General features: G+C 45.8%; 1 protein-coding gene across 1 annotated transcript in view; it reads right to left on the reverse strand.

Annotated features, from left to right (window-relative positions):
• The window catches only part of METTL25 (methyltransferase like 25), a 146,764-nt gene that overhangs the window by 17,123 nt on the left and 101,927 nt on the right, over positions 1-27,714 (reverse strand). The window contains exons 10-11 of the mRNA XM_033951824.1: positions 18,217-18,310; positions 11,583-11,657 (exon numbers count right to left, since the gene is read on the reverse strand). Of these exons, the coding sequence (XP_033807715.1) occupies positions 11,583-11,657; positions 18,217-18,310 (169 nt within the window). The remainder of the gene's footprint in view (positions 1-11,582; positions 11,658-18,216; positions 18,311-27,714) is intronic.

Here is a 27,714-nt window from a genome sequence, read left to right on the forward strand (position 1 = left end):
TGGACGGGCGAGAGGACACTGAATGACAAAGACGAAGAAGAGTATCCAGGCGTTGAGGAGGCAGGAACGCCCTGAGTTGAATGGTATCCAGAACAGCTCCTATGAAGGGAAGAGTCTGGGAAGGCTGCAGATAAGATTTTGGAAAGTTGATCTCGAACCCCAGATTCTGCAGGAACCATATCGTCCTCCGGGTCGCCTGGACGACTCCCTGAGACGTGGAATCCTTGATAAGCCAGTTGTCGAGGTAGGGAAACACCTGAAGACCATGGTTCCTGAGTGCTGCGGCCACTACCACCAGGCACTTGGTGAAGACTCTGGGTGACGAGGCCAGGCTGAAAGGGAGCACTCGGTATTGAAGATGAAGATGTCCCACCCGAAATCTGAGGTATTGTCGAGAGGCCGGATGGATGGGAATATGAGTGTAGGCCTCCTTGAGATCCAGAGAGCATAACCAGTCGTTCTGCTCGAGGAGGGGGTAGAGAGAAGCCAGGGTCAACATGCGAAACTTTTCCTTGATCAGAAATTTGTTCAGCACCCTGAGATCCAAAATAGGACGCAGATCGCCCGTCTTCTTTGGAACAAGGAAGTACCGGGAGTAAAAACCCTTGTTCCGTTGGTCCAAAGGGACCGGCTCGACAGCCCGGAGCCGGAGCAAAGCCTGAGCTTCCTGAAGAAGAAGGGCGGTCTGGGTCAAGTTGGAAGGATACTCTCTTGGAGGATGTTCTGGAGGAACTCGATGGAATTGAAGAGAGTATCCCTCCCTTACGATGGAAAGGACCCAGAGGTCAGTGGTAATAGCCGTCCATTGATGGTAAAAATGATGGAGGCGACCTCCGATGGGGGGAAAAACAGGAAAGTGCAGAACGACGGAAGTTATGCTCTCCATGAGTCAAAAAGGCTGAGGAGCCTTGGGGAAAGCAGATGTCGGAGGCTTTTGCTGCTGCTTCTGCGGATGCTACCTCTTAACAGGCTGACGGATAGGAGGAGCCTGCTTCAGTGGGTAACGCCACTGGTAGATCAAAGGCGGGCATGATGGACGAGTAGGAGCAGGCTTGGGCTTCAGGCGGAGAATTGACTGGAAAGATTTCTTGTGGTCTGACAGCTTTTTGGTTGCCGCCTTGATGGATTCATCGAAGAGGTCGGCTCCAGCACACAGGACATTGGCCAGCCTGTCCTGAAGATTGGGGTCCATATCAATGGTTCGAAGCCACGCCAGGCGTCTCATGGCCACCGAACAAGCAGCAGCTCTGGCAGAGAGTTCAAAGGCGTCGTAGAAGGACTGCATCATCTGCAACCGGAGTTGGGACAACGAAGCCAGAACCTCCTGGTACTCAAACCGCGCTTGAGAGTCCAAATAGGGCAGGAACTTTTGCAGGACCGAGAGGAAAAACTCAAAATAAGTTGTAAAATGAAAATTATAATTAAGGACTCAAGAGGCCATCATCGAGTTCTGGTAGATAGAAACATAGAAACATAGAAATAGACGGCAGATAAGGGCCACGGCCCATCTAGTCTGCCCACCCCAATGACCCTCCCCTACCTATCTACTTTGAATAGATCCCACATGTCTATCCCATTTGGCCTTAAAATCAGGCACGCTGCTGGCCTCAATAACCTGAAGTGGAAGACTATTCCAGCGATCAACCACCCTTTCAGTAAAAAAGAATTTCCTGGTGTCCCCGTGCAGTTTCCCTCCCCTGATTTTCCACTGATGCCCCCTTGTTGTCGCTGGACCCTTGAAAAAGAAGATATCTTCTTCCACCTCGATGCAGCCCGTGAGATACTTGAATGTCTCGATCATGTCACCCCTCTCTCTGCGTTCCTCGAGTGAGTATAGCTTTAATTTATCCAGCCGTTCCTCGTACGGGAGATCCTTGAGTCCCGAGACCATCTCTTTGGACCAACTCAAGTCTCTGCACATCCTTGCGGTAATGCGGCCTCCAGAACTGCACACAGTACTCCAGGTGGGGTCTCACCATGGATCTATACAATGGCATAATGACATCAGGCTTACGGCTGACGAAACTCCTGCGAATACAACCTATGATTTGCCTTGCCTTGGATGAAGCTTGCTCCACTTGATTGGCAGTCTTCATGTTCTCACTTACGATCACCCCTATGTCTCGTTCTGCTTCAGTTTTTGTTAGGATCTCACCATTAAGGGTGTAAGTCCTGCATGGATTTTGGCTGCCCAGGTGCATGACCTTGCATTTTTTGGCATTGAAGTTGAGTTGCCAGGACCTAGACCAGCGCTCCAGTAGTAGTAGGTCGTGCATCATGTTGTCGGGCATTGAATCTATGTCCGTTGTGCTTTTGCCCACTACATCGCCCAGTTTGGCGTCATCGGCGAATAATGTCATTTCATGCGCCTGCCGAACCTGTCCATGGTCTTGCCCTCCCGGCCAGGTGGAACGGTGGCATAGACCTGGGAGAGATGAGACCACTTCAACGAGGATCCACCAAGAGGGACTGATGGGAGAGCTGGGCACCATCGAATCCTTTATGGTGCACCGTGCGGTACCTGGCATCCAATTTCCCGGGAACAGCGGGGATGGAGTAAGGTGTCTCAAAACAGCGCATGAAAGTCTGGTCCAGCAGCTTATGCAGAGGAAGCCGGAGGGACTCAGCAGGCGGCTGAGGGAGATGCATCGTCTCCAGATACTCCTTAGAAAATTTGGATCCCGAGTCCAGGCTAATGTCCAAATCCACAGCCATCTGCCGAAGAAAAGAGGAGAAAGACAGCTGGTCAGCCAGAGCCATGCCTCGAGAAGGACTCGAGGACGTCGAGGCCTCTGGATCAAACGAAGCCGGGGATTGGCAGGGAGAAAAAGATCCCATGGTGTCCTCAAACTCCGGCATAGGAGGAGGCAAAGTGGCCGGTGGCGAATACTCGAGGAAAGGCTGCTTCCGACGAGGCGAGGCATGCCTGGATGAATGCCTCGAAGAATACTTCGAGCGATGACCAGAACTGTGCCTGGAAGGAGGTCTCGAATGTCGAGGCGAGCGAGGCGCCATCGAGGCTTCCAGCGAGTGGATGGGGATGGAAGCGGTAGATTGCAGCAGAGGTAGTTGGGTAGAAGCACCTTGAGGCCCCCGCCAAGCCTCGAGGCCTGGCATCGAGGGCATCGGGTCTGATCCTTGCATCGAGGGAATCGGTTCCAACGGAGGCACTCGCAAAGACTCTGCTCCTTGCATCGAGTGAATCGGTTCCAATGGAGGCATGGGCAAAGACTCTGCTCCTTGTGATGCATGCATCGATGCCAGACCAGACACTCGCAGAGACTGCAGAGTGTGTGTGCGTCGCTGAGGCACTGGAGGCGGCTCGACCTCGCGGGAGGCCTCTGCGTGCCCAGGCTGGATTTAGGAGAGAAGCTTCGGGTCCATAATGGTAAAGAGCTCGATAAATTGCTTCTCCAGCAAGGTCTGAAACGAAGTCGGCAAGGAGGGATCCGCATCCGCAATGGGACCTCCTGCACGGGCCTCGCACTCCCTGGAGCACAGGTGTTTGGACTTAGAAGCCTTGGGCACCTTTAGCACAACGGGAGGAATGTGTTGAGGCCCGAGACACTGAAGACAGCGTCGATGAGGGTCCGTCAGCGAAATTGCGCGCTGGCACTTGACACACTTTTTAAAACCGGTGATAGGCCGAAGGAGAAGCAAGGGGGAGAGAAGGAGAAGCGAGAAAGAGAGAAGGAGAGGCAGGGGAGAGACAAGGAAGCAGGAGCAGGTGAAAATACTGTCGGGGCAGCGGCGAGAGTAGCTCCGCCCACCCCCACCGCGTCATCGAAGATCGACCGGGCTCCTCCATAACAGGAGTCGAGTCAGCGGCAGAGAACAGTGTGAGCGAAGGAGAAGCAAGGGGGAGAGAAGGAGAAGCGAGAAAGAGAGAAGGAGAGGCAGGGGAGAGACAAGGAAGCAGGAGCAGGTGAAAATACTGTCGGGGCAGCGGCGAGAGTAGCTCCGCCCACCCCCACCGCGTCATCGAAGATCGACCGGGCTCCTCCATAACAGGAGTCGAGTCAGCGGCAGAGAACAGTGTGAGCGAAGGAGAAGCAAGGGGGAGAGAAGGAGAAGCGAGAAAGAGAGAAGGAGAGGCAGGGGAGAGACAAGGAAGCAGGAGCAGGTGAAAATACTGTCGGGGCAGCGGCGAGAGTAGCTCCGCCCACCCCCACCGCGTCATCGAAGATCGACCGGGCTCCTCCATAACAGGAGTCGAGTCAGCGGCAGAGAACAGTGTGAGCGAAGGAGAAGCAAGGGGGAGAGAAGGAGAAGCGAGAAAGAGAGAAGGAGAGGCAGGGGAGAGACAAGGAAGCAGGAGCAGGTGAAAATACTGTCGGGGCAGCGGCGAGAGTAGCTCCGCCCACCCCCACCGCGTCATCGAAGATCGACCGGGCTCCTCCATAACAGGAGTCGAGCCAACGGCGCACAGCCGTTCGGCGCGCGGCGAAGGCGAGCGGCAAAGGCGCTCGCCTTAGCGAGCGCCTTTGCGAAGGGCCTCGTCTTTCACACAAGGTTACTGAGGAGGCATCAAGCAGGCAGAGAGAGAGAGGGGACTCCAGCAGTAGGCAGAGAGAGCAAGAGAAGACACCAGCAACAAGTAGAGAAAGAGAGACAGAGGACACCAGCAGCAGGCAGAGAGAGAGAGGACACCAGCAACAGGTAGAGAGAGAGAGAGGACACCAATGGAAGCAGAGGGAAACCAGAAGATGAGCTTTCCAGTGTTCTGCACGGACTGTCATATGTATGACTACCTCCCCTCGGGGAGACAGTCATATGTATGCGGTCGGTGTCAGGAGCTGAAAAGCTTGAAGAAGGAAGTCAAGAGACTGGAGGACAAGATACAGGAACTAGAAGGACTTTACACCATGGAGGACCCAATCAAGACAGCTGAAGTCTTCACGAGAGAGAGACACATTGAGGAGGAAGTCAGGGAACTAGAGAAATTCATTGAGGAAGCATACAGGAAGAGGGTGGAAGAGAACGAACTTCGTATGAAAGAAGAAGTCACCCCGACACCAACATGGAAGGGGGAGCAAGAAGCAGGTGACCACATAGAAGACACCCACAGAAGAATACCGCACGAGGGGGAAGAATTGGCTAGTCGATGCCCAGAAGAAGAGAGAGTGAAGCACGCTGAGGACATTGACCTGAGACCGAAAAGAAAATTGAAGAAGGGAAAGTCAACGATCCTGGTGGGAGACTCGATACTGAGGCATGTGGACAGCCACATAGCAGGTGGGAGAGAGGATCGACTGGTGACCTGTCTCCCAGGAGCGAGAACCAAGGACATCGTGGACAAAATTGGGATGATCCTGGATGGAGCGGAGACGGAAGAGACCGCAGTAATGATCCACATTGGGACGAATGATGTCAGCAGGAGAGACTACAGAAGAGGCACGCTGATAGAACAGTTCAAGATTCTGGGAAGGAAGCTGAAGATGAGGGCCCAGAAGATAGTATTCTCAGAGATCCTACCGGTACCGAGGGCAGATGTGAAAAGGCAGGAAGAACTACAATCAATAAATGCGTGGATGAGGAGATGGTGTGAGGAAGAAGGATTCCTTTTCGTAAGAAACTGGACAACGTTCTGGGGCAAGAGCAAGCTCTACAGGAGAGATGGACTACACCTGAGCACGGCGGGAACAAGACTTCTAGCAAATAACGTCAAGAGAGGAATAGAACAGGCTTTAAACTAAGAGAAAGGGGAAAGCCGACAGTCGACCTAGCGTCGATGATTCGGAAGAAGGTATCCCGTGAAGATACTGAGGGGAAAAAAGACAGGGAAGAAACAAGAGACAAATTACAGGAGTCAACTAACCCAGAAGAGGAGGTTAGAAAGATTGTAGCAAAAGAGAAGACACCAAAGACTGAAGCACAGGGAAAAGAAATGAAGACAACAAAATGCCAGGATCTAAACTGCATATATACTAATGCAAGGAGTTTAAGTAACAAAATAGGGGAACTAGAAGCCATGGCCAATGCAGAGGACATAGACATCATTGGAATCTCTGAAACGTGGTGGAATGAGGAAAACAAATGGGATACAGCACTGCCGGGGTACAAGCTCTATCGCCGGGATAGGTCAGGTCAGAAAGGAGGAGGAATAGCCCTATACGTAAAAGAAAGCATACAATCGACAAGAATGGACACAGCGGAGATGATCAACAAACTGGAATCGCTATGGGTTAAAATACCGGGTAGGAAAGGGCATGAAATAAAGATGGGCCTATACTATCGTCCACCCGGGCAAACCGGAGATAGCGATAAAGAAATGGATGCCGAGATGAAGCGAGAATGCAAAAGCGGTTACACAGTTGTTATGGGAGACTTCAACTATCCTGGGATAGACTGGAGTCTTGGAAGCTCAAGATGCGCTAGGGAGACAGAATTCCTGGAGGCTATACAAGATTGCTTCATGGAGCAGCTTGTTAGAGAACCGACGAGAGGAAATGCCACTCTGGATTTAATCCTAAATGGACTAAGGGGACCTGCAAAGGAAGTGAAAGTAGTGGGACCGTTGGGAAACAGTGATCATAATATGATCAAGTTCAAGGTTGAAGTAGGCATACCGAACGGAAAGAGAACCATAGCGACATCTTTCAACTTCAGGAAAGGAAACTATGAAGCAATGAGGGAAATGGTAAGGAAGAAACTTAGGAACACTTCCAAAAAATGGCAAACAGTAGAACATGCCTGGTCTTTTTTCAAAGACACGGTGAGCGAGGCACAAAATCTGCACATCCCCAGATTCAGAAAGGGGTGCAAAAAGGGTCGAACAAAAGACCCAGTATGGATGACTAAAATAGTGAAGGAAGCGATAGGCAATAAGAAAAATTCATTCAGGAAATGGAAAAAGGACAAAACTGAAGGGAACCATAAGGAGCACAGGAAGTATCAAAAAGAATGTCACCGTGTGGTTCGAAAAGCCAAAAGAGAGTATGAAGAGAGGCTAGCCAGGGAGGCACGAAATTTCAAACCGTTCTTCAGATATGTTAAAGGGAAACAGCCAGCTAGGGAGGAGGTGGGACCGCTGGACGAAGGAGACAAGAAGGGAGCGGTGAAGGAGGAGAAAGAAGTCGCAGAAAGACTCAACATGTTCTTCTCGTCTGTATTTACAAACGAAGACACAACCTACATACCGGAACCTGAACAAATCTTCAATGGAAATCAAGCAGAAAAATTAACATCCATGGAAGTGAGCCTTGATGATGTACATAGGCAGATAGAAAAACTTAAAACTGACAAATCCCCGGGTCCGGACGGAATCCATCCCAGGGTTCTGAAGGAATTAAAGGAGGAGATAGCGAAACTACTGCAGCAAATTTGCAACCTATCCTTGAAAACAGGCATGATCCCGGAGGATTGGAAGATAGCCAATGTCACGCCCATCTTTAAAAAGGGATCAAGAGGTGACCCGGGAAACTACAGACCAGTGAGTTTGACCTCGGTTCCGGGGAAACTGGCGGAAACACTGATTAAAGAACACATCGATGAACATCTGGAAAGAAACGAACTTTTGAAAACAACCCAACATGGTTTCTGCAGGGGGAGATCGTGCCTAACGAACTTATTGCACTTCTTCGAAGGTATTAACAAACGGATGGACAGAGGAGACCCCATAGACATTATATACCTTGATTTCCAAAAAGCCTTTGACAAGGTGCCTCACGAACGTCTACTCCGGAAACTGAAGAACCATGGAGTGGACGGAGACGTACATAGATGGATCAGAAACTGGTTGGCGGGTAGGAAACAGAGGGTAGGGGTGAAAGGCCACTACTCGGACTGGATGAGGGTCACGAGTGGTGTTCCGCAGGGCTCAGTGCTCGGGCCGCTGTTATTTAATATATTCATAAATGATCTAGAAACAGGCACGAAGTGTGAGATAATAAAATTTGCGGACGATACAAAACTATTTAGTGGAGCTGGGACTAAAGAGGAATGTGAAGAATTGCAAAGGGACTTGAACAAATTGGGGGAATGGGCGGCGAGATGGCAGATGAAGTTCAACGTTGAGAAATGTAAAGTATTGCATGTTGGAAACAGAAACCCGAGGTACAACTATACGATGGGAGGGATATTATTGAATGAGAGCAACCAAGAAAGGGACTTGGGGGTAATGGTGGACATGACAATGAAGCCGACGGCACAGTGCGCAACAGCCGCTAAGAAAGCAAATAGAATGCTAGGCATAATCAAGAAGGGTATTACAACAAGGACAAAAGAAGTTATCCTGCCATTGTATCGGGCGATGGTGCGCCCGCATCTGGAATACTGCGTCCAATATTGGTCTCCGTACCTTAGGAAGGATATGGCGTTACTCGAGAGGGTTCAGAGGAGAGCGACACGCTTGATAAAAGGGATGGAAAACCTCTCATACGCTGAGAGATTGGAGAAACTGGGTCTCTTTTCCCTGGAGAAGAGGAGACTTAGAGGGGATATGATAGAGACTTATAAGATCATGAAGGGCATAGAGAGAGTAGAGAAGGACAGATTCTTCAAACTTTCGAAAAATAAAAGAACAAGAGGACACTTGGAAAAGTTGAAAGGGGACAGATTTAAAACGAATGCTAGGAAGTTCTTCTTTACCCAACGAGTGGTGGACACCTGGAATGCGCTTCCAGAGGGCGTAATAGGGCAGAGTACAGTACAGGGGTTTAAGAAAGGATTGGACATTTTCCTGCTGGAAAAGGGGATAGAAGGGTATAGATAGAGGATTACTGCACAGGTCCTGGACCTGTTGGGCCACCGCGTGTGCGGACTGCTGGGCACGATGGACCTCTGGTCTGACCCAGCAGAGGCATTGCTTATGTTCTTATGTTCTTATGTTATAGGCCGAAAAAGCTCCGCCGCAAGATCGAAGCCGGGGGGCCGTGGCCTGCCCGGTCGAATGGATGGAAGAAATTTTTTTTTTTTTTGAAAAACAAGAAAACAGAACGAAATCGATGATAATAATTAAAAAGAACCCAAAACCGCGGACTTAGAAGGCACAAATGAAGTTACTTCGCGCAGAGTCGAAGACGGACTTCTCGGCTCCGCGGAAAAGTAAGAACTGAGGAGACGCACCCGGTGCACTGGGCGGGAAGACACTCGCGCATGTGTGGTGCGGGCGACTCGAAAACTTCTAAAAGTTTCTACAAGCAAGTATGCTTGTGAGACGTCCGCATCGGGGCTCCATCGGTTGACGTCATCCACTAGTGAGAATACCTGCCTGCTTGTCCTGGGATAATGACTATTTTCAAGCACATCTCTTTAAACTAGGGGACCTCAATGCAGTCTTCGGGACATACCAAGTTAGTCTGGTTTTCAAGATACCCTTGATGAACATTCATGGGATAAATCTGCACTATCTCCGCCGTAACAGATCTCTCTCAAGCATATTCACTGTGGGTATCTTGAAAAAGCTGTTTAGGTGCGTTTGGAGGTCAGAGTTGAGACAACCCCTGTTTTAAACTAATGAAGAGGTAGACAGTGCTGTGCTGAAACTCGGATTTAGTGCAAGGTAAAAAAAAAAAAAAAAACAGCAAATAAAAACCTTTTCCATGTGTTCAGAAGTTTAACACACAGGTTCTGTAGCTACCTAGACATATGGTATGGCGAAGGTGAGCGGCGCCCCTCCCTCGTCTCTGCCCCCTGATCCTTCCCTGATGCCCCCTGTTGCACGTGCGCCCACATTCTTTTCCCCCATACCTCTAGTGGTTCACTGCCGTGAGAAACAAGAACTTCAACGTGCTCCTCGCGACCCTGTCGTCTCTCCCATTGACGTCACTTTCTGTGTGCAGCACCCGGAAGTGACATCATCGGGAGAGATGATGCGGTTGCGATGAGCACATCAAAGTTGCTGTTTGCGGCGGTGAACAACTGGAGGTATAAGGGAAGGGGAGCCACACATGTGGTGAGGAGTGGGAAGAGGCTGGGGTGGAGAGGAGGAGGGATGCCGATGCCCCCACCGTGGCGCCTGCATAGACCCTGACCCCCTCCTCCACTATGCCACTGCCCAGCTGTGCATTCATGCTTCCCCGGGCTTGCTATGACAACAGATCCTGCATGGTTTTGCGCCGAATAAGAACCCACGCAAAGCCTATTGGTTTGCATTTCCATCACCAAAATCCTGTCACCATAAAAGATTTTTAGATCAAACACTTGCTTTCCAGGCTAGTAAAATGAACACCTGGTGGAGTATCTTAATCCCTCAAGTTCAATCTTACTATTCTTTTAGAAAAGTTCTGAAAATCTATTTGTTTGATAAATTCTTATCCTGATTGTTTGCGTTGTATTACGGTTTGTTTTATGTAATGTGTATGTACAAGATTTACTGTATCTATTTGCTGGGAACCGCCTAGAACTTATTGGTGTGGCGGTATACAAAAATAAAGTTATTATTATAATTATCATCATCTTTGGAGGCAATTCTGTATTAGACAGAACAAAGGCTGGTCTCACTACTAAGTGAACGAGGCATCTGCCTAGAGTAGCATAATTTGGAGAATAGGCATGACACCAACATGTGAATGTAGGCACTTTATTCAGTCTGTACATTTGCAAAAATTGATCAAACCTTGGACAGGGAGTGCAAGAAGCGGCATGAGCGCAGCAGCAGTCCCGGGCACCGGCAGCTACCACCTGCCCTCCCAGATTTTCCTACATATTAATTGCGTTCCACTTTGTTTTATCAAAAAAAAAAAAAAAAAAACAACAAACAGGACCCCTAATTGAAACACAGACCATGTTGGGTCCCAGTTTCTTCAGAGAAAAGGTGAATTTGTATCACTCAACAACTTATTGAATGAATAAAGTGCAGTTTTCTCTTATTTTGTGTTGTTCGACATCCACTGCAAACTTGTTGGATCCCTTCTCTCTTGTTGACTTTCATGACACCAACATAAGTCAGTGGCTGTGTTAAACAAAAGTTGGCACAGCCAGCATAAGATCCCAAGCATTCATGTGGTTCAGGACTGCTGCATCCTGCCCTTTCCAAAACAAAGTTTGGAGAGGCAATATGCAGCGAGCCTTTAACATGGGCAGATGTTGAAGGCCCTGCCCTGGCCACCCTGATTCAGGTTTTGAGCCGCAGACCTGAGTAGATATGGTGGCATCTCCGGCAACATCATCTTAAGTCAGGGACAGTCTGGCAAGGGGAAGGGAGTGAGGGGAAGATGATGGACATCTCTGGGGTGGGACAGGGAAATGCTGGACATCTTGAAGAGGGAGGGGCTGGACAAAGGAAAAGGGATTTACTGGAAACTGAAGGGAAAGAGAAAGACAGATGCTGGGCATGATGAGAAATAAGGAAGAGAAGGGGAGATGCTGGCAATGAGGGGGAAGGGCCTTGAGTTGACCTGAAAGAGTTTCCCTAGGGCATCAGATATCCTTGAGCTGGCCAAGAAGAGAACAGCCAGGATGATGTGTTTTATTTCATTTGGCTGCTGTTAATTCCCCTTGAGCAATCTATGCAAATGAATAAAACGCATTTCCAGAGAATTTGTTCACTTAGTGGCATGGCACCAGTTCTTTTTTTTTTCCCCCTGTGGGCCATTCAAACTGAACATCATTTGATCCTTATTTTAACCCCCTGATCTTACCATATTAAATGCTTCTAGCTCCTTCATTCTTAACTGGTATTTTTCATAATAATCCATTATACAGCTGTCAGAAAGCTGCAGAACAGGAAAAAGAGAACATGGAAAAGTATAATCAAAACCAAGCTACAGCTACTTCATTTCCATTTTTCATACAGCTACCAAGTTGCAGTAATTCCTGAAAGTGAAGGCATTGTTCTACTAAATGTGATGCAGTCGGTCTTACCAACAAAACCAAACAAAAAAAACTGTTTCTTTTTATAGGTCTCTGATGATTAAGAAATTCTGGTCACAGTAATGGTCCGTGATAATTCTGACTTTTGCTGCATGTTGTGTGGTACGTTCTTGAAATAGATTCAGCTGCAGAGTTTGGCACATGATGTCACATCTTTAAATACTGTACAATCATATTTTGTTGCTCAAATTAGTATGACACTAGCTAAAAATGCCCCCCACCCCCACATACAAATACTCTATCCCCTTTCATTATTTGACTACGGCACGAGAAAGGTTTATAATGCATTACAAAAATTTTTTACAGAAATCTTGTACGGAAATAGAGGAAGAAATTGTACACAGTAGAGTGAATGGCAGTACAATTCTAAATGACATCAGGAAAGTGCAATTTGAGACAGTGAAAGCAGAGGCGAGGATTTGGAGGAATGGCCTAGTGGTTAGAGCAGCTGCCTCGGCACCCTGAGGTTGCGAGTTCGATTCCCATTGCAGCTCCTTGTGACTCTGGGCAAGTCACTTAACACTTCATTGCCCCAGGTACAAAATAAGTACCTATCTGAAATATGTAAACCACTTTGATTGTAACCACACAGTAAAAGCAGTCCTTTACCCTTTACAATCAAGCTATTGTGACATCATTAATGAGGTTGGTCGTATTGGTGGAATGATGCATTATGACATCACAATCTCAGCTCTGGTTACCAGAGACAAACTCTTCACATTAGAGGGGGAAGTTAGCAACATAGGTCACTGGAAGTGGAGGAGTGGCCTAGTGGTTAGAGCAGCTGCCTCAGCACCCTGAGGTTGTGAGTTCAATTCCCACTGCAGCTCCTTGTGACTCTGGGCAAGTCACTTAACACTTCATTGCCCCAGGTACAAAATAAGTACCTGTCTAAAACATGTAAATGGCTAATTTTCTTTGTATGCAACAACATGCAAACCTGTATAAAGGCCTTGTGTATCATCGATACCATGTTGGAAAAGTCCTGAAGGCAGAGAATTCGCTGGTTGTCATATTGCAAGGGATCATCCCATTGACTCGCCCAGAGAACATCTTGTTTGTGTGCTGAGTTCCGCAATTTCAATATAAGAATTCAGGGTTCAGAGGCCACGGTGAAGAGATACTGTAGTATGGCTGCTATGTTATGTCCCTTGTTCTTTAAATGACAAAATCCTGCGAGCATCAATAATATTGCCCTGATCTTCTGTAATCTGACAATTATGGTGTGAGGGCCTGAGAGATCAAGCTACTGACACCCTAGCTTGGCATCATATGATCTTCTCCAGTATCTAAATGAAATTGCCACATGTTTCTTCCTCAGCCTCAATTACCTTTATAGGACCAGATTTCAAAAAAATGCCTGTATAATCTATACATTACTTCATAGCAATTTCTGGAGCTGCTATAGCTGCAAACGTTCTTTGTCAAATTAAAATGGAGTCTGGCACATAAAGGCTGTGGACAGAATTTATCCTTGAAACATAAGCACACTTTGGCACACACAGCTGCTTCATGCGTACTTAAAATTATTCAATTTGATTATATAAACGTTTTATCATTTTGGACGTTTTTCTTTTTTTACTTTTCTTTTTCAATAGAATTAAAGGGCTTTTTGGGGGGGAGTATGTGCCGATATCTTTTCTGAACTTGTTCGGACTCCCCCACTGGACAACCACTTTAAAGTGCATCTGCTTCCTGGATCTAATCTGAGCATGCAGACAAGAAAACAGAAAGGTTTATGATAGAAGCAGGTGCCCTCAGGGCTTTTCTGCTTGAATATCCCTTCCTGCTGTCTCCATTTAAAACTTACATGAGACAGCAAACAGTGAGCCCCATGATGGCTCTCTGGCCCACCTTCTCTGAACAGGAAGTAGATACAGAGAGGAAGAAGGTGGGCCACAGAGATAATTACAAAGTGTGCTGCTTGCAGTTCTGTGCACATTTTAAATGGAGCCAGCAGACAGGGCTGTCCTTGAGCAGGAAGAAGAGATTTGAGAAGAAAATCCCTGAGGATACCTGCCTCCCCCATAAAGACTCTTTCAAACTTCTTGGTATCAGTGCACATAGACTAAGGAATGTGGGTGTGCAAGGATAATGGAGGGATATGGATAGAAGTGGAAAAAAAGGGCTAAAGGAGGAAAAGAAAGGAAAGGGCTACATGGAAGAAACAGAAGAGAGATAAGAGTAGGAAAAGACAGAAAAGTGGAAAAGAAGAAAATAGAAGGAAGTAGTGAAAGACTGAGGAAGGGATGAAAGGTGCATGTATGAGGGAGGAAAAGAAGGTAAGCAACATGTGAAAGCAACGGCAACGGGCAACTTCAAAACTTTTCGAAAAGAAATCAAAACCCTACTTTTCAAAAAATTTATCCAGATATCTTAACCCAACACTTTCCCCTCCTCCTAGATAAATTCTCCCCCAAAACCTCCACTTAAATAATCTCTTCCTCCCCAAAACACCAACCAAGTATTCAGATCCCTGAAATGTAACGTAATCTTATTTGTACTCTAACTGTAATCTATTTGTTATATCACACAGTAACGTACAGTCAATTTAAATCCAATTTGAAAGTTCTACCGAAATTAATCCAGGTACCTCTCCTCCCTTGTAACAAAAAAAAACAACAAACCCCCAAAACTGTTGTAACTTCACTGGAAATGTCCAGTTAGCTCTTTTGTAATCCACCTTGAACTGCAAGGTATAGGCGGAATAGAAGTGCCTAATGTAATGTAAAGCAAATCGGAGTAAGTTTTATGTGTGAGAGAGTTGAAGGGTTGGGATGGGGGGTGGAAGAGCATGTTATCAAGAAAGTAAGGAAGGAGAAGTGAGATGTGCAGTAAACACCACATAGAACAAGGTCAAGACAAATGAAACAAAATACATGACAAAAATAAAAGACCTTGGAATGAGATCAGCAAAAGAAAGGAAGGAAACATCTAAAGGTCTGAGAGAACAGAAGAGAGGAAAATATAGGAATCAGAATACAGAAATATAAAATACAAATAGAATAAAGAAAACGCCTGAAAGGAACTGAAATAGGATCACAAGAAAGGAGTAAGAAATAAAAAAATATATATATAAATAAGGAACATAAAAGAACAAGAGATGCAAAGGTTTCTGCAAATCTATTGAAAAATATTGAGTTATATTCTCTTTGTCCAGTATATGGAGTTACAATGAAAGTCATATTAAAATGCACATATGGGAGTGACTGAAGGCTCTACTTTGATACAGGATTCTTTATTTCTACTTGAAATGGGGCAAAAAGGGAAATCACAGGTCTTATTTTTGCAATACAATTTGCCATAATCCAGTTCGCATCACTGCTTCATAGGTACCATTCTCCTATTCAATGTCAAAGGCTGCAAGATGGGTCAGAGTTTTAGGATATTCTTTACAAATACGAATGACATAAATCCGCATATAAATGGAGGAAGTATGAATGCATCTCTCTCATTTGCATTCATTAGGGAAATCTTGAAAAGGACTTGTTTGCAGCTCTTGAGGGCCATCATTGAATACCACTGTTTTCTGTCCAGTACTGCTGCAACAAGTCAACAAAATAGCTTGAGAGAATGAACAATTTCCTGCCCCAACATTTCCAAAACATGGCTCTGTTAGGAACCCCTATTAATCTGGGCCTAGGACCGATGCCCTTTTTATTTATGAACAAAAGGGGTATCTGTCCTAGGCCCAGCTTAACTTGGGGGAGGGGCCTTAAATAAAATTGACACTGAACAGAGAGACCACTCTGGTCTAGCATAAATTTAACACAAATTTTTATTTATATATATATTGCTTCCAGGGGTGTCCAACCTTTTGGCTTCCCTGGGCCGCATTGGCCGAAAAACATTTTTCTGGGGCTGCGCAAACGCTGCAGCAAGACAGAGGAGGGAGCCGGCAAGACGGTAAACACCCAGGGGCAGCAGAGGAAAACACTGCATCACCCTCGACCGGGGCTGCACAAAATACTTCACGGGGCCACAGTTTGGACACCTCTGGAAACCTTTCGGTCACTGCCCCATTAATTTGGAACTCTCTCCCTCTATACCTCAGAGCTGAACAAAACTTGCAGAAATGTAAAAGTAGCCTAAACTAAACCTTAAGTTTGTATACCGCATCATCTCCATAAAGATAGAGCTCGGCACAGTTTACAGGTAATTCAATAAATGAGAGAAGGAGATAATAAGAAATAAAGGTTAGGAAGAGGATAGCTAGCTTTACATTTTAAATAGATAGCTTTATGTTTTGGAGAAAAGCCAGGTTTTCAGGTTATATTTGGGGATTGTGATAAACATCAATAGGATTTGGCAGGGAGCTCTAATGTTCACCCAATGGACATACACATTGCTAGGTCCCTAGGCCCATTGATAGGTCCCTAGGTCCATCGTTACACAAATATCACTATCCAGCCTTTAGCTCTGCCTGGAAGATACTTTTTCATCTATTAACTGACCTGTTTTGTTTTTATTTTATTCTATTTCTCAATCTTCATACATTTTGCTCCTTTAGCTAAACAGATTTGTCAGATTTATAGCCTTATCACTGTTAGGTTCAATAGAGCATGTTAATCTTGAGTTCTGGACCAAAGGGCATTATCGATGGACCTAACTCCACCCCCACCCCTCCTGTGCCTTGAAAGTATGGTTAGGTAGCTTCCCTCAACATATATGCCCCACGCCAAGTTCGGAAGAAATCACTCTTTGAGTCCACTTTCAAGTTCCAAGGTCCCAAATATTTGGAACTGCCTCCCGGCCTGCTTATGTCAGATCCCTCCTACCTTCAAATCAGGAAGGCACTAGAAACACTTTTATTCTCACTACAGTACAGTCCAGGACTTAAGCTCCATACTATCTGACTCATGATGTTCCAGGACTTAAGCTCCATATTGTTTGACTCATGATGTTCTTGTTTTAAAACCTTATTAATCTTAAGTAAGCTGCAATGATTCCCAGTAGGCAGTTCTGAGCCATAACAAACAATATGGCATGGTACATATGGTAACTCCTTAGTTAAACAGACATGAGAAGGAAACCAATCTTTTTTCTCAAAAAATGTATCTGACTGCACATCACAGTACAAGGCTTTCAAAACTGTATTATAAACTTCAAAAATAATAAAATCACCATATAAACCTCTGTCTCACAAACAAATAATGTTATCATTGGAAGACCATTTAATATTGAGGTGAGCATAATTTATCAGTAGAAGTAGTGGAAATCAATGCTGATAGAATTAAGCTACATTTAAAATCCAAAATGAATTGAGAGATTGGCTTGAAAGACCACAGAGGGCAGGAGGCCTCTGGTGCTTTGTTTTAAGTATGGGAACTAGTACATTCACATACTCAAAATAGGAGCATCAAGAAGAAAGAAAAAAAACAACAACCCCTAATTGATTTGGATAGGCAGAGAGAACCTGCATGAAGTCAAGCTTGTTCAGCTGAAATAGAGAATGACACCAGGACAATTTTGTTCCCGTCTCCACAGGAACTCAATTTCCCTGTCCCATCCCTGCAAGTTTTGTTGCTGTCCCTGGCCCATTCCTGTAAGTCACGGGCACTTATGATTTTAAAGTGTTTGAGGCTTGTGCAGATGAGGACAGAGCTTGCAGGAATGGGGGGCAAGGACAGGAAAAGAACTCATGGGGACGGGAAAATGAGTTCCTGCAGGGACAGGGAAAAATTTGTCCCCGTGTCATTCTCTAAGCTGAGAGTTACGATATATATCTGTAGCTGAAACAGTGTAGATGGAAACAAGCAGGCAAGTTGGGTGGGCCAAATGGTCTTAATCTATCATCATCTACCAAGTTACTACATTGAGAAGGAAAAAAATAATCAACTATGATATTATCAGCTTTAATAGAAAAATATCTAATTCTGGACACCTTGTTTCTATACAATGAAAACAAATTGAGATCAAATTATTCATGACTTTACCAGAAAATGTGCCAACATTGAAAGAAAAAAAACGACCAAACAACCACCAATAACAGAATGTAATTTTGATAGAACATTCTCCTCGTACAGACACTGATCATCAACTCGCTTTTAACTGCTTCATTACACCAATATAACTTTTTGAAGCATGATCACTTTACCGCCTGTGTTTATATAAACTTTTCAGTTTATTAGGACACTAAAGGGCAGGGCTAAAAGCATTTTGGGACATTATCCTGCAAACAAGCGCACAACGTGCTTCTCTGGAGGTTCCAAGTGTGCTTTTAAAAGTCAGTTTTATTAGCTTTCCCACTGGATAAACATTTACTGTGAAAAAGTAAAGTCAGCTTCTAGACAGCAGGGCTTATCACTTCATCTTATCACTTTTTATGTTATATACAGAATTCAGAGATTTGACGGGGCTGTTTCTCAGAACTGAACTGAATAAATGAAGGAAGCTGCTGACCTTTGACTCATCTAGTCCAAGCTTCTTCAGAGACTTCCTCACATAATCTAGGAAGGTGGAAGATTTGGAGAAAACTTTTCCGACACGCCCATCGCTGCAAAGAGACAGTTACTATTAATCTAATTTTATTATGCTCTTGCCACAATAGAATTTTATGATCTTACAAATCTGTTCAGTGAGCAGCACAAAACCAGATGCTTTTAGCAGTATGAAAATCATCGCTCATGAATTCAAAATGTATCTACTGTTCTTGAACAGAAACTGACCTCTGACCACCTTAGAACCCAGAGTTAGTTGAATAATGGGATATGTTGAAATCTGGTCAATTGTGGTCTAGTAGCGGATATGAAGCATCAACAAGAGGTCATGGAGGATTCAAGGTGAAAAAGAGAGCCCGATGACGGTGGTCTCTGAGGTCCCCCCCCCAAAAAAAAGGCCGTTATTGGTAGGCCAGCAGGATTTTTCAACTTTGGGACATCAGCCACCAAAACAGTTAACTGGGCCAGTTAGTAAGGTGGTGGCCAGATAAGAGGTCACTTACTGTATCAGTCGGTGCAAAGCAACTAAAACAGAGAAAATTGCTATATCTTCAATACTAACCAGAATGCTAACTATGAGTTAACTTTCAGTACAGTTTTCAATCCTTTTTGAACATATTGGTAAAAATTTAGGATAGTCCACATTATCAGCACCGAGTTCTTTGCTTAATTTCTGTTTGCAAATGTAATGAATTGTATTTGTTTATAGTATATACTTGACTATAAGCTAAAATTTTGGGGCCTAAAAAACACAAAAAACAAAATTGGTGTCTCAGCTTATAGTCGAGTTAGAAGACTCAACTGTGCCCCCCTTCAAGGTGACCAGCAATCTGGTGTCTCCCAGTTCTTTCCAGATTGCCGAATCATCTGGTCTCTCAACCATCTGGTCACCCCCTTCCCGCTGCCACTACCTGTTGGGGTTTTTTCTTTTTTATTGTTCAAAGCATTTCTGAAATCTGCAATGCAGGGGGCCTGGGATATAACGGAATGCGAATAATGCCTTTCAGATGCCACTGGATATGCAAAGAAAATTCTGGAAAGAAAATTCTGCTGATGATCTCAAATGACTTCATGAAGGTAAGGAACAAAATTATCTCATGATAATGTGCTGCTGTCAAGGACATTTGGCTTTAGCAGGCTGAACCTCACAAGGGTACCTTGCCTGGTCCTTTTCTTCCCACTTTTCTCTCTCCCTGGTTGCAACACTACTATGTTAGAAAATTCCAAATACAGGAAATGTCAACATTTGTCTTACTATACTTCAAATTGTTGGTATGAAGGCAGCAGCAAAATTCAATAAAGCTACGTGGCCTACATAAAGCAAAAATCAATCCAAATCAGTTCTGCTTGATAGATGCACCGACTTGATATTCTCCAGTTAAAATAAAGATATATTTAATCAAAGCAACTTTCCAATGTACTAGAAACCAGTACTTAGTAGCATAGCGAGGATGGTGGCACCCTCCTGCTCCTTCCCATCCCCCCTCAGCCGCACCCACGTGCCCCTGCCCTTCCTTCCATACCTCTTTCACTTTGCTGGTGCAAGCAGCAGCTCCAAACTGTTGCCCGCGCTGGCTTTGGCTCTCCCTCTGATGTCACTTCCTGGTCCCACAACCAGGAAGTGTCTTCAGAGGGAGAGCCAAGGCCGGTGCAAGCAGCAGGTTGGAGCTCCTGCTTGCACTAGTGAAGAGTTAAAGGCACGGGTGGGGGATTGGCCGGGGGCTGAGATGAGAGGTGCTTGTGCCCCCACCAAGATGGCACCCGGGGCAGTCCCCCCCAACCCTCCTTACTACACCGCTGCCAGTAATGTAGCTCCTAATGATATATGATAATAGTCTATAGTGCTACTATAAAGAAAAACAAACACACATTTTTTTCTCACCTGATCTTCTGATTAAACAATAGGGGGGTAACTTTAGAATGCATTTTGTGTGTATTTTGTGAGTCAGATTTTGTGTGTTTTCCATGCAGATTAGGGCTTTCATAAAATTACATTAGTGTATACATGATAAGAGTCAGGTGTACGGAAAGAGTGTACCTATTTCTGCATGATCTGTGCATGGGCATTCCCAAGGAAGGCTTTGGGATGTTGCATTTATGAGATAGGTACCTTTTTGAACTATTCACATAGGAACCCTGATATAAAATGACAACCCCTCCCCCCACAAATAAAATTGGGGGTAATATTCAGTTCACAGTGGTAAATGGTGTGTAAGCTATTCCCAGCCACAAGCTGAACTAACCCCAGATATTCAATGTCCATCAGTTGGGCGCCAGAATTTACATCAGGTTTCAGCAGGTGTAAGTTTTCGGGCATGGAAATCCATGCTAAGCACTATTTTATAAAAGGTGCTCAGCCTAGAGCATCCTTTACAGAAGAGTGCTTAGGCACTAAAAGGTAAATTCTAAATACTACGCTTAAAGTTAGGCACCCAACTTAACTAAAAGACTCAATCGGCACTGATAATTGACAATTAACACCTCGTAGTCAACGCAAATTGCACTTAATTGGATGTTAGACGCTTAGCTTGGTAGGCGCCTAGTCCAAGATGCCTATCACAAAGTAGGTGTGGTTAGGAGGAAGATCATGGGTGTGTTTTGCATTAGAGAGTGACACAGGGGCAACATTTGGCGAGTTGTTCCTGTCCCTGCAAGCTCCGTCCTCATCTGCAGAAGCCTCAAACACTTTAAAATCAAAAGTAGCAACATTCTAGAGCTCAGATTGTGATGTCATAATGCCTCATTCCACCAATGCCTAAGCTCCGTCCTCATCTGCACAAGCCTCAAACACTTTAAAATCATAAGTAGCAACATTCTAGAGCTCAGATTCTGATGTCATAATGCCTCATTCCACCAATGCCTAAGCTCCATCCTCATCTGCACAAGCCTCAAACACTTTAAAATCATAAGTGTTCGAGGTTTGTGCAATTAAGGCTGAGCTTACAGGTATGGCACAGGGACAAAACTCGTGGGGACGGGACGGGGAAATTGAGTTCCTGTGTGGACGGGGAAAAATTTGTCCGTATCATTCTCTATTTTGCCCGTAGGTGCCTAATCTAGGTGCACACATTTAACCAAGAAAACCCTGGCATAAACTGAGTATGCCTAAAATTGGGATACCTAGCGAGGTCTAAGGTGGCACTAAACATGACTCTATAAAGTGTGTCTGGCTTTTATAGAATAATGCTCTAGTCAGCCTAATTTTTAGGCGTCTTATATATGAGGGCCGATTGAAAAGTAATGAGACTGCCTTTCCAAGAAGTAGACATGGCAATGTTTCCGAACCTGCAGTTATACTGTTGCAATAGGAAGAACTTCATCTGTGAGAGTACGCCAGAGGAGTGTGATTGAATTTCGTGTTAAACTTGGAAAGAGGGGTAATGAAACTTCCAACCTTGAGAAAAAAACCCAACAACTGCGCAGAAAGAAGTTCTCTTCAGATGAAGTGAACATATTAACATAGTAGATGATGGCAGATAAAGACTTGAATGGTCCATCCAGTCTGCCCAACCTGATTCAATTTAATTATTATTATTTTTTTATTATTCTTAGCTATTTCTGGGCAAGAATCCAAAGCTCTACCTGGTACTGTGCTTGGGCTCCAACTGCTGAAGTCTCCGTCAAAGCTTACTCTAGCCCATCCATACCATCCCAGCCATTGAAGCCCTCCCCAGCCCATCCTCAACCAAAAGGCCATATACAGACACATACCGTGCAAGTCTGCCCAGTACTGGCCTTACTTCTTCAATATTTACTATTATTTTCTGATTCTAGATCCTCTGTGTTCATCCCATGCTTCTTTGAACTCCATCACCGTTTTCCTCTCCACTACCCCTCTTGGGAGCGCATTCCAGGCATCCACCACCCTCTCCGTAAAGTAGAATTTCCTTACATTGCTCTTGAATCTAACCTCTAATTATGTCCTCTGGTTTTACCATTTCCCTTTCTCTGGAAAGGATTTTGTTCCACGTTAATACCTTTCAAGAATTTGAACGTCTGAATCATATCTCCCCTGTCCCTCCTTTCCTCTAAGGGCTTCCAATCTTTCCTCATACGTCTTTTGGTGCAAACCTCCTATCATTTTCGTCGCCTTCCTCTGGACCACTTCAAGTCTTCTTACATCCTTCGCCAGATACGGTCTCCAAAACTGAACACAATACTTCAAGTGGGGCCTCATCAACGACCTGTACAGGGGCATCAATACCTTCTACTGGCTAAGCCTCTCTTTATACAGCTCAGCATCCTTCTGGCAGCAGCTATTGCCTTGTCACACTGTTTTTTCATCTTTAGATCTTTGGACACTATCACCCCCAAGGTCCCTCTCCCCGTCTGTGCATATCAGCCTCTTACCTCCCAGCGTATACGTTTCCTTCCGATTATTAATCCCCAAATGCATTAGTCTGCATTAGAGGTCTGCATGGGAACGGGAATCCTGCGGGTCCCCTGGGGGTACCACAGGAATCCCCCCTAACCCACGGGACTCCCATGGGGGCCCCCCTCTTGCCCACGGGATTCCCACGGGGACCCCCCTCTGGCCCACGGGACTCCCACGGGGATGAAAGGCTTTGGAAGAAGGGTTCGTCCATATAATCTAATGGACACGTCAGCCTTAGTAAAAGAGGGGGTTTATAAGTTAATTACCTGAACAGAAAACAAAAAAAGGGTTCCACCAAAGAGATTCCACAAGGAAAACAGCAGTGCAAACCCAAAAGAAACTGTGGAATTGATGATCCTGTCAGAAGTAATTGCTGCTTTTTATAGGGACAGGTGGGGATGGAGGTAATTTCTTGCAGGGACGGGTGGGGACAGAGAGGATCCTAGCAGGGACGGGTGGGATTTCTGTCCCCACGCAACTCTCTATTCTGCATTTCTTTGCATTGAATTTTAGTTGCCAGATATTTGACCATTCCTCTAACTTTTGCAGATCTTTTTTCATATTTTCCACTCCCTCTTTGGTGTCTACTGTGCTACAAATCTTGGTATCATCTGCAAAAAGGCACATTTTTCCTTCTAACCCTTCAGTGAAAAAGGCCACAGCTGCAGCGCTACAAGGGATGTCGCAGAACAGTCAACTGCACGTCTTTGAATCATTTTTGAAACTCTGCAAAAAAATGTATTGAATGTGAAAGATGCTACTTTGAAAAAGAAAAATGTTCATATCCTTTGGAGTCATCTGATTCTGAATAACTTGCAAAAACTAGTCTCATTACTTTTCAATCAGCCCGCGTACCGAGCGCCATTTATAGAATTCTCTTCTTATTACCTCAAGTCTGGCATCTTTCATTAGCTGTGAAACCAATGTTCTGGATGACAGGTTAGTGGTACATCAAAAAAAAACAGCTAATGAAAACAACAAGCCAGGCAATATAGATTACATTATATTACAGCTCATTTCTAGACCGCAAAACCTCACGGATCGATACGGTTCACACAAAAAATAAGGAACTGGACAACTCAGCAACCTACAGAGTAATCATAAAGCCCTTTTTCATTTTCTAAAAATCTTACAAATAGAGACGACTTTAACAACTGGTATGTAAGGAACTGGATAGCCTGAGGAAGGAGGTCGGGAGACTGCAGGCCAGGGTCCAGGAGCTGGAAGGACTGTGCACCTTAGAGGAACCATGCTGGACAACGGAGGATACCACCGGAGAGAGTCACATCACGGAGCAAGTAAGAGAGCTCGAGAAATTCATCGAGGAGGCCTGCAGGATGGTGGCGGCTCAGGACAAACAGCACATCGGAATGGAACCAACAATTGGACAGAATCCACCAGACGCCATGAGAGTAGGACCTTGCGGAGGAGCTGGACAGACAGAGGAGATAGTGACCCAACCGAACCCAGAGGAAATTCTAACAGATCGCGACACGGACCTGAGACCAGAGAGACAACCAAGGAAGGGGAAGTCTGCAATTGTAGTGGGAGACTCAATCCTGAGAGAAGTGGACAGTCACATAGCAGGAGGGAGAGAGGACCGACTAGTGACATGTCTCCCGGGGGCGAGAACGAAGGACGTCATTGACAGAATAGAGAGAATCCTGGACGGAGCTGAAACAGAGGAGACAGCGGTGATAATCCACGTTGGAACCAACGACATCAGCAGGAGGAGCTACAACAGGACTACACTAACTGAGCAGTTCAGGATCCTGGGGAGGAAACTGAAGCTGAGGACAAGGAGGATAGCCTTCTCGGAGATCCTGCCAGTACCGAGGGCAGATGCTAAGAGACAGACCGAGCTGCAAGCAGTAAACGGTTGGCTGAGGAGATGGTGCGAAGAGGAGGGTTTCCACTTTGTACGGAACTGGACAACTTTTTTGGGGAAGAACAAGCTCTACAGGAGGGACGGACTGCACCTGAGCACGGCTGGGACGAGGTTGCTGGCACGCAACGTCCAGAGCAGCATAGACTTGGCTTTAAACTGAGGAGAAGGGGAAAGCCGACAGTCGACCTGACCTCGACACATCGGACCAAAGTATCAAACAAGGATACTGAACCAGAAATTTGTAAAAGAGGGCTCGGGACTGAGAGGGAACTTTTGGGAAAAGGACGCAATGCAGGGAGCCAATGCACAAACGAACCTAGCAAGCAGAATTAAGAGAGAGCAACAGGAGCCAGAGGGTCATCCAAACATGGGGGAGCAGGCTGAGGACAACATAGACACACCGCAGGATGGGGATGAACACAACAAAGCTCCGGGGCTGGCAACCCATGAGGAGGTTGGCAGGGGCGCCAAACCACGAGGAAAACCAGCGGAAAAGGCAAACAACCAGGACTTAAATTGCCTATACACTAATGCTAGGAGCCTAAGAGCCAAAATGGGAGAACTAGAAGTCATAGCCAGTACAAAGGACCTGGACATAATAGGAGTCACAGAAACGTGGTGGACTGACGACAACAAATGGGATGTGGCCATACCAGGGTACAAACTCTACAGGAGGGACAGGACACACAAGAAGGGTGGAGGAATAGCGCTTTATATAAAGGACTCCATACCTTCAACCAGGATAGAAACAACAGTAAGGGCGGACGACTTGGAATCACTATGGATTAAGCTACCTGGAGGAGCTGGAGCAGACATAAAATTGGGCCTGTACTATCGCCCACCTGGACAAACGGAAGCACTCGACCAGGACCTGGAGGCTGAGCTGAGGCAGATATGCAAAAGCGGAAGCGTGATGGTGATGGGAGACTTCAACTACCCTGGGATAGACTGGAGTATTGGACACTCAAACTGCACAAGGGAGACCAAATTCCTGGAAACCACGAGGGACTGTTTCATGGAACAGCTGGTCACGGAACCAACACGGGGGGATGCAACTCTCGACCTAATCCTCAATGGGCTAGGGGGACCTGCAAAGGAGGTGGCGGTGCTAGAACCCCTAGGAAACAGCGATCACAACATGATCCAGTGCAAGCTGGAAATTGGACCATCAAAGGTGAAAAGATCCACAGCGACAGCACTCAACTTCAAAAAAGGGAATTATGATGGCATGAGGAAACTGGTGGGAAAGAAACTCAATGGTAGCGAAAGGAAGATGGAGTCTGTAGAAAAAGCCTAGTCCCTACTCAAGGGCACGGTGCAAGAGGCACAGAACCTGTACATCCCCAGATTCAGGAAGGGGTGCAAAAAAAACCGAACAAAAAACCCAGTGTGGATAACAACTGCAGTGAAAAAGGCGATAAGTGACAAGAAAGCATCGTTCAAAAAATGGAAAAAGGACCAAACAAAGGACAACCAAAAGGAACACAAAGAACACCAAAGGGAGTGTCACCGTGTGGTTAAAAAAGCTAAAAGGGAATATGAGGAGAGACTGGCGGGGGAAGCAACAAACTTCAAATCGTTCTTCAGATATGTGAAGGGGAAGCAACCGGCAAGGGAAGAAGTGGGGCCATTGGATGATGGAGACAAAAAAGGAGTGGTAAAAGAGGAAAAAGAGATAGCAGACAGGTTAAATAAGTTCTTCACGTCAGTCTTCACGAGGGAGGATACATCCAATATTCCGGAACCGGAGGACATCGTAAATGGGGATCGGGATGAAAAGCTGGTCCAACTAGAGGTAAGCCAGGAGGATGTCCTCAGGCAGATAGACAGACTAAAGAGCGACAAATCGCCAGGTCCGGACGGCATTCACCCAAGGGTACTCAAGGAACTAAGGAACGTAATAGCAGAGCCACTTCGCCAAATATGTAACCTATCCTTAAAAACTGGAGAGATCCCGGAGGATTGGAAAATTGCAAATGTCACACCCATCTTCAAGAAGGGTTCAAGGGGGGACCCGGGGAACTACAGGCCGGTGAGCTTGACCTCGGTCCCGGGAAAAATGATGGAAGCACTGATTAAGGACAGTATCTGTGAACACATAGAAAACAATGGACAGCTAAAGTCGAGCCAGCACGGCTTCTGCAAGGGTAGGTCATGCCTCACAAACTTATTGTACTTCTTTGAGGGGGTAAACAGACAGGTGGATAAAGGGGAATCCATTGACATCATTTACCTTGACTTTCAAAAAGCCTTTGACAAGGTACCGCACGAAAGACTGCTTAAAAAGCTGTGGAGACACGGGGTGCAAGGGGAGGTCCACCGATGGATCAAACACTGGCTGGCAGACAGGAAACAGAGGGTTGGAGTGAAGGGCCATTACTCAGACTGGCATGGGGTCACGAGCGGAGTTCCACAGGGGTCGGTGCTGGGACCGCTCCTGTTCAATATATTTATTAATGACCTGGAGGCGGGAACAAATTGCGAAGTTATTAAATTTGCAGATGACACCAAACTCTACCGCAGGGTTGAAACCATGGAAGTCTGCGAAGATCTGCAAAGGGACCTAAGGACGCTAGAAGAATGGGCCAAAAAATGGCAAATGAACTTTAATGTAGGGAAATGCAAGGTCATGCATGTAGGGAAAAAGAACCCGATGTTCAGCTACAAAATGGGAGGATCACTGCTAGGGGTAAGTAACCTTGAAAGAGACCTGGGAGTGATGGTGGACACGTCTTTAAAGGCGTCGGCACAGTGCGCCACAGCCTCAAGAAAAGCAAACAAAATGTTGGGTATCATTAAGAAGGGTATCACGACCAGGACAAAGGAGGTCATCCTGCCACTGTATCGTGCAATGGTGCGACCGCATCTGGAGTACTGTGTCCAATATTGGTCGCCGTACCTCAAAAAGGACATGGCGGTACTTGAGGGAGTCCAGAGAAGAGCAACTAAACTGATAAGAGGTATGGAAAACCTCTCATATACTGACAGACTGAAAAAGCTGGGGCTGTTCTCCCTGGAAAAGCGGAGACTTAGAGGAGACATGATAGAAACCTTCAAGATCCTGAAGGGTATAGAAAAAGTAGACAGGGACAGATTTTTCAGATTACGGGGAACCACAAGTACAAGGGGGCACTCGGAAAAATTAAAAGGAGACAGGTTTAAAACAAATGCCAGAAAGTTCTTTTTCACCCAGAGGG

This window comes from Geotrypetes seraphini, chromosome 7 (assembly GCF_902459505.1).
Source record: "Geotrypetes seraphini chromosome 7, aGeoSer1.1, whole genome shotgun sequence".
Taxonomy (NCBI): domain Eukaryota; kingdom Metazoa; phylum Chordata; class Amphibia; order Gymnophiona; family Dermophiidae; genus Geotrypetes; species Geotrypetes seraphini.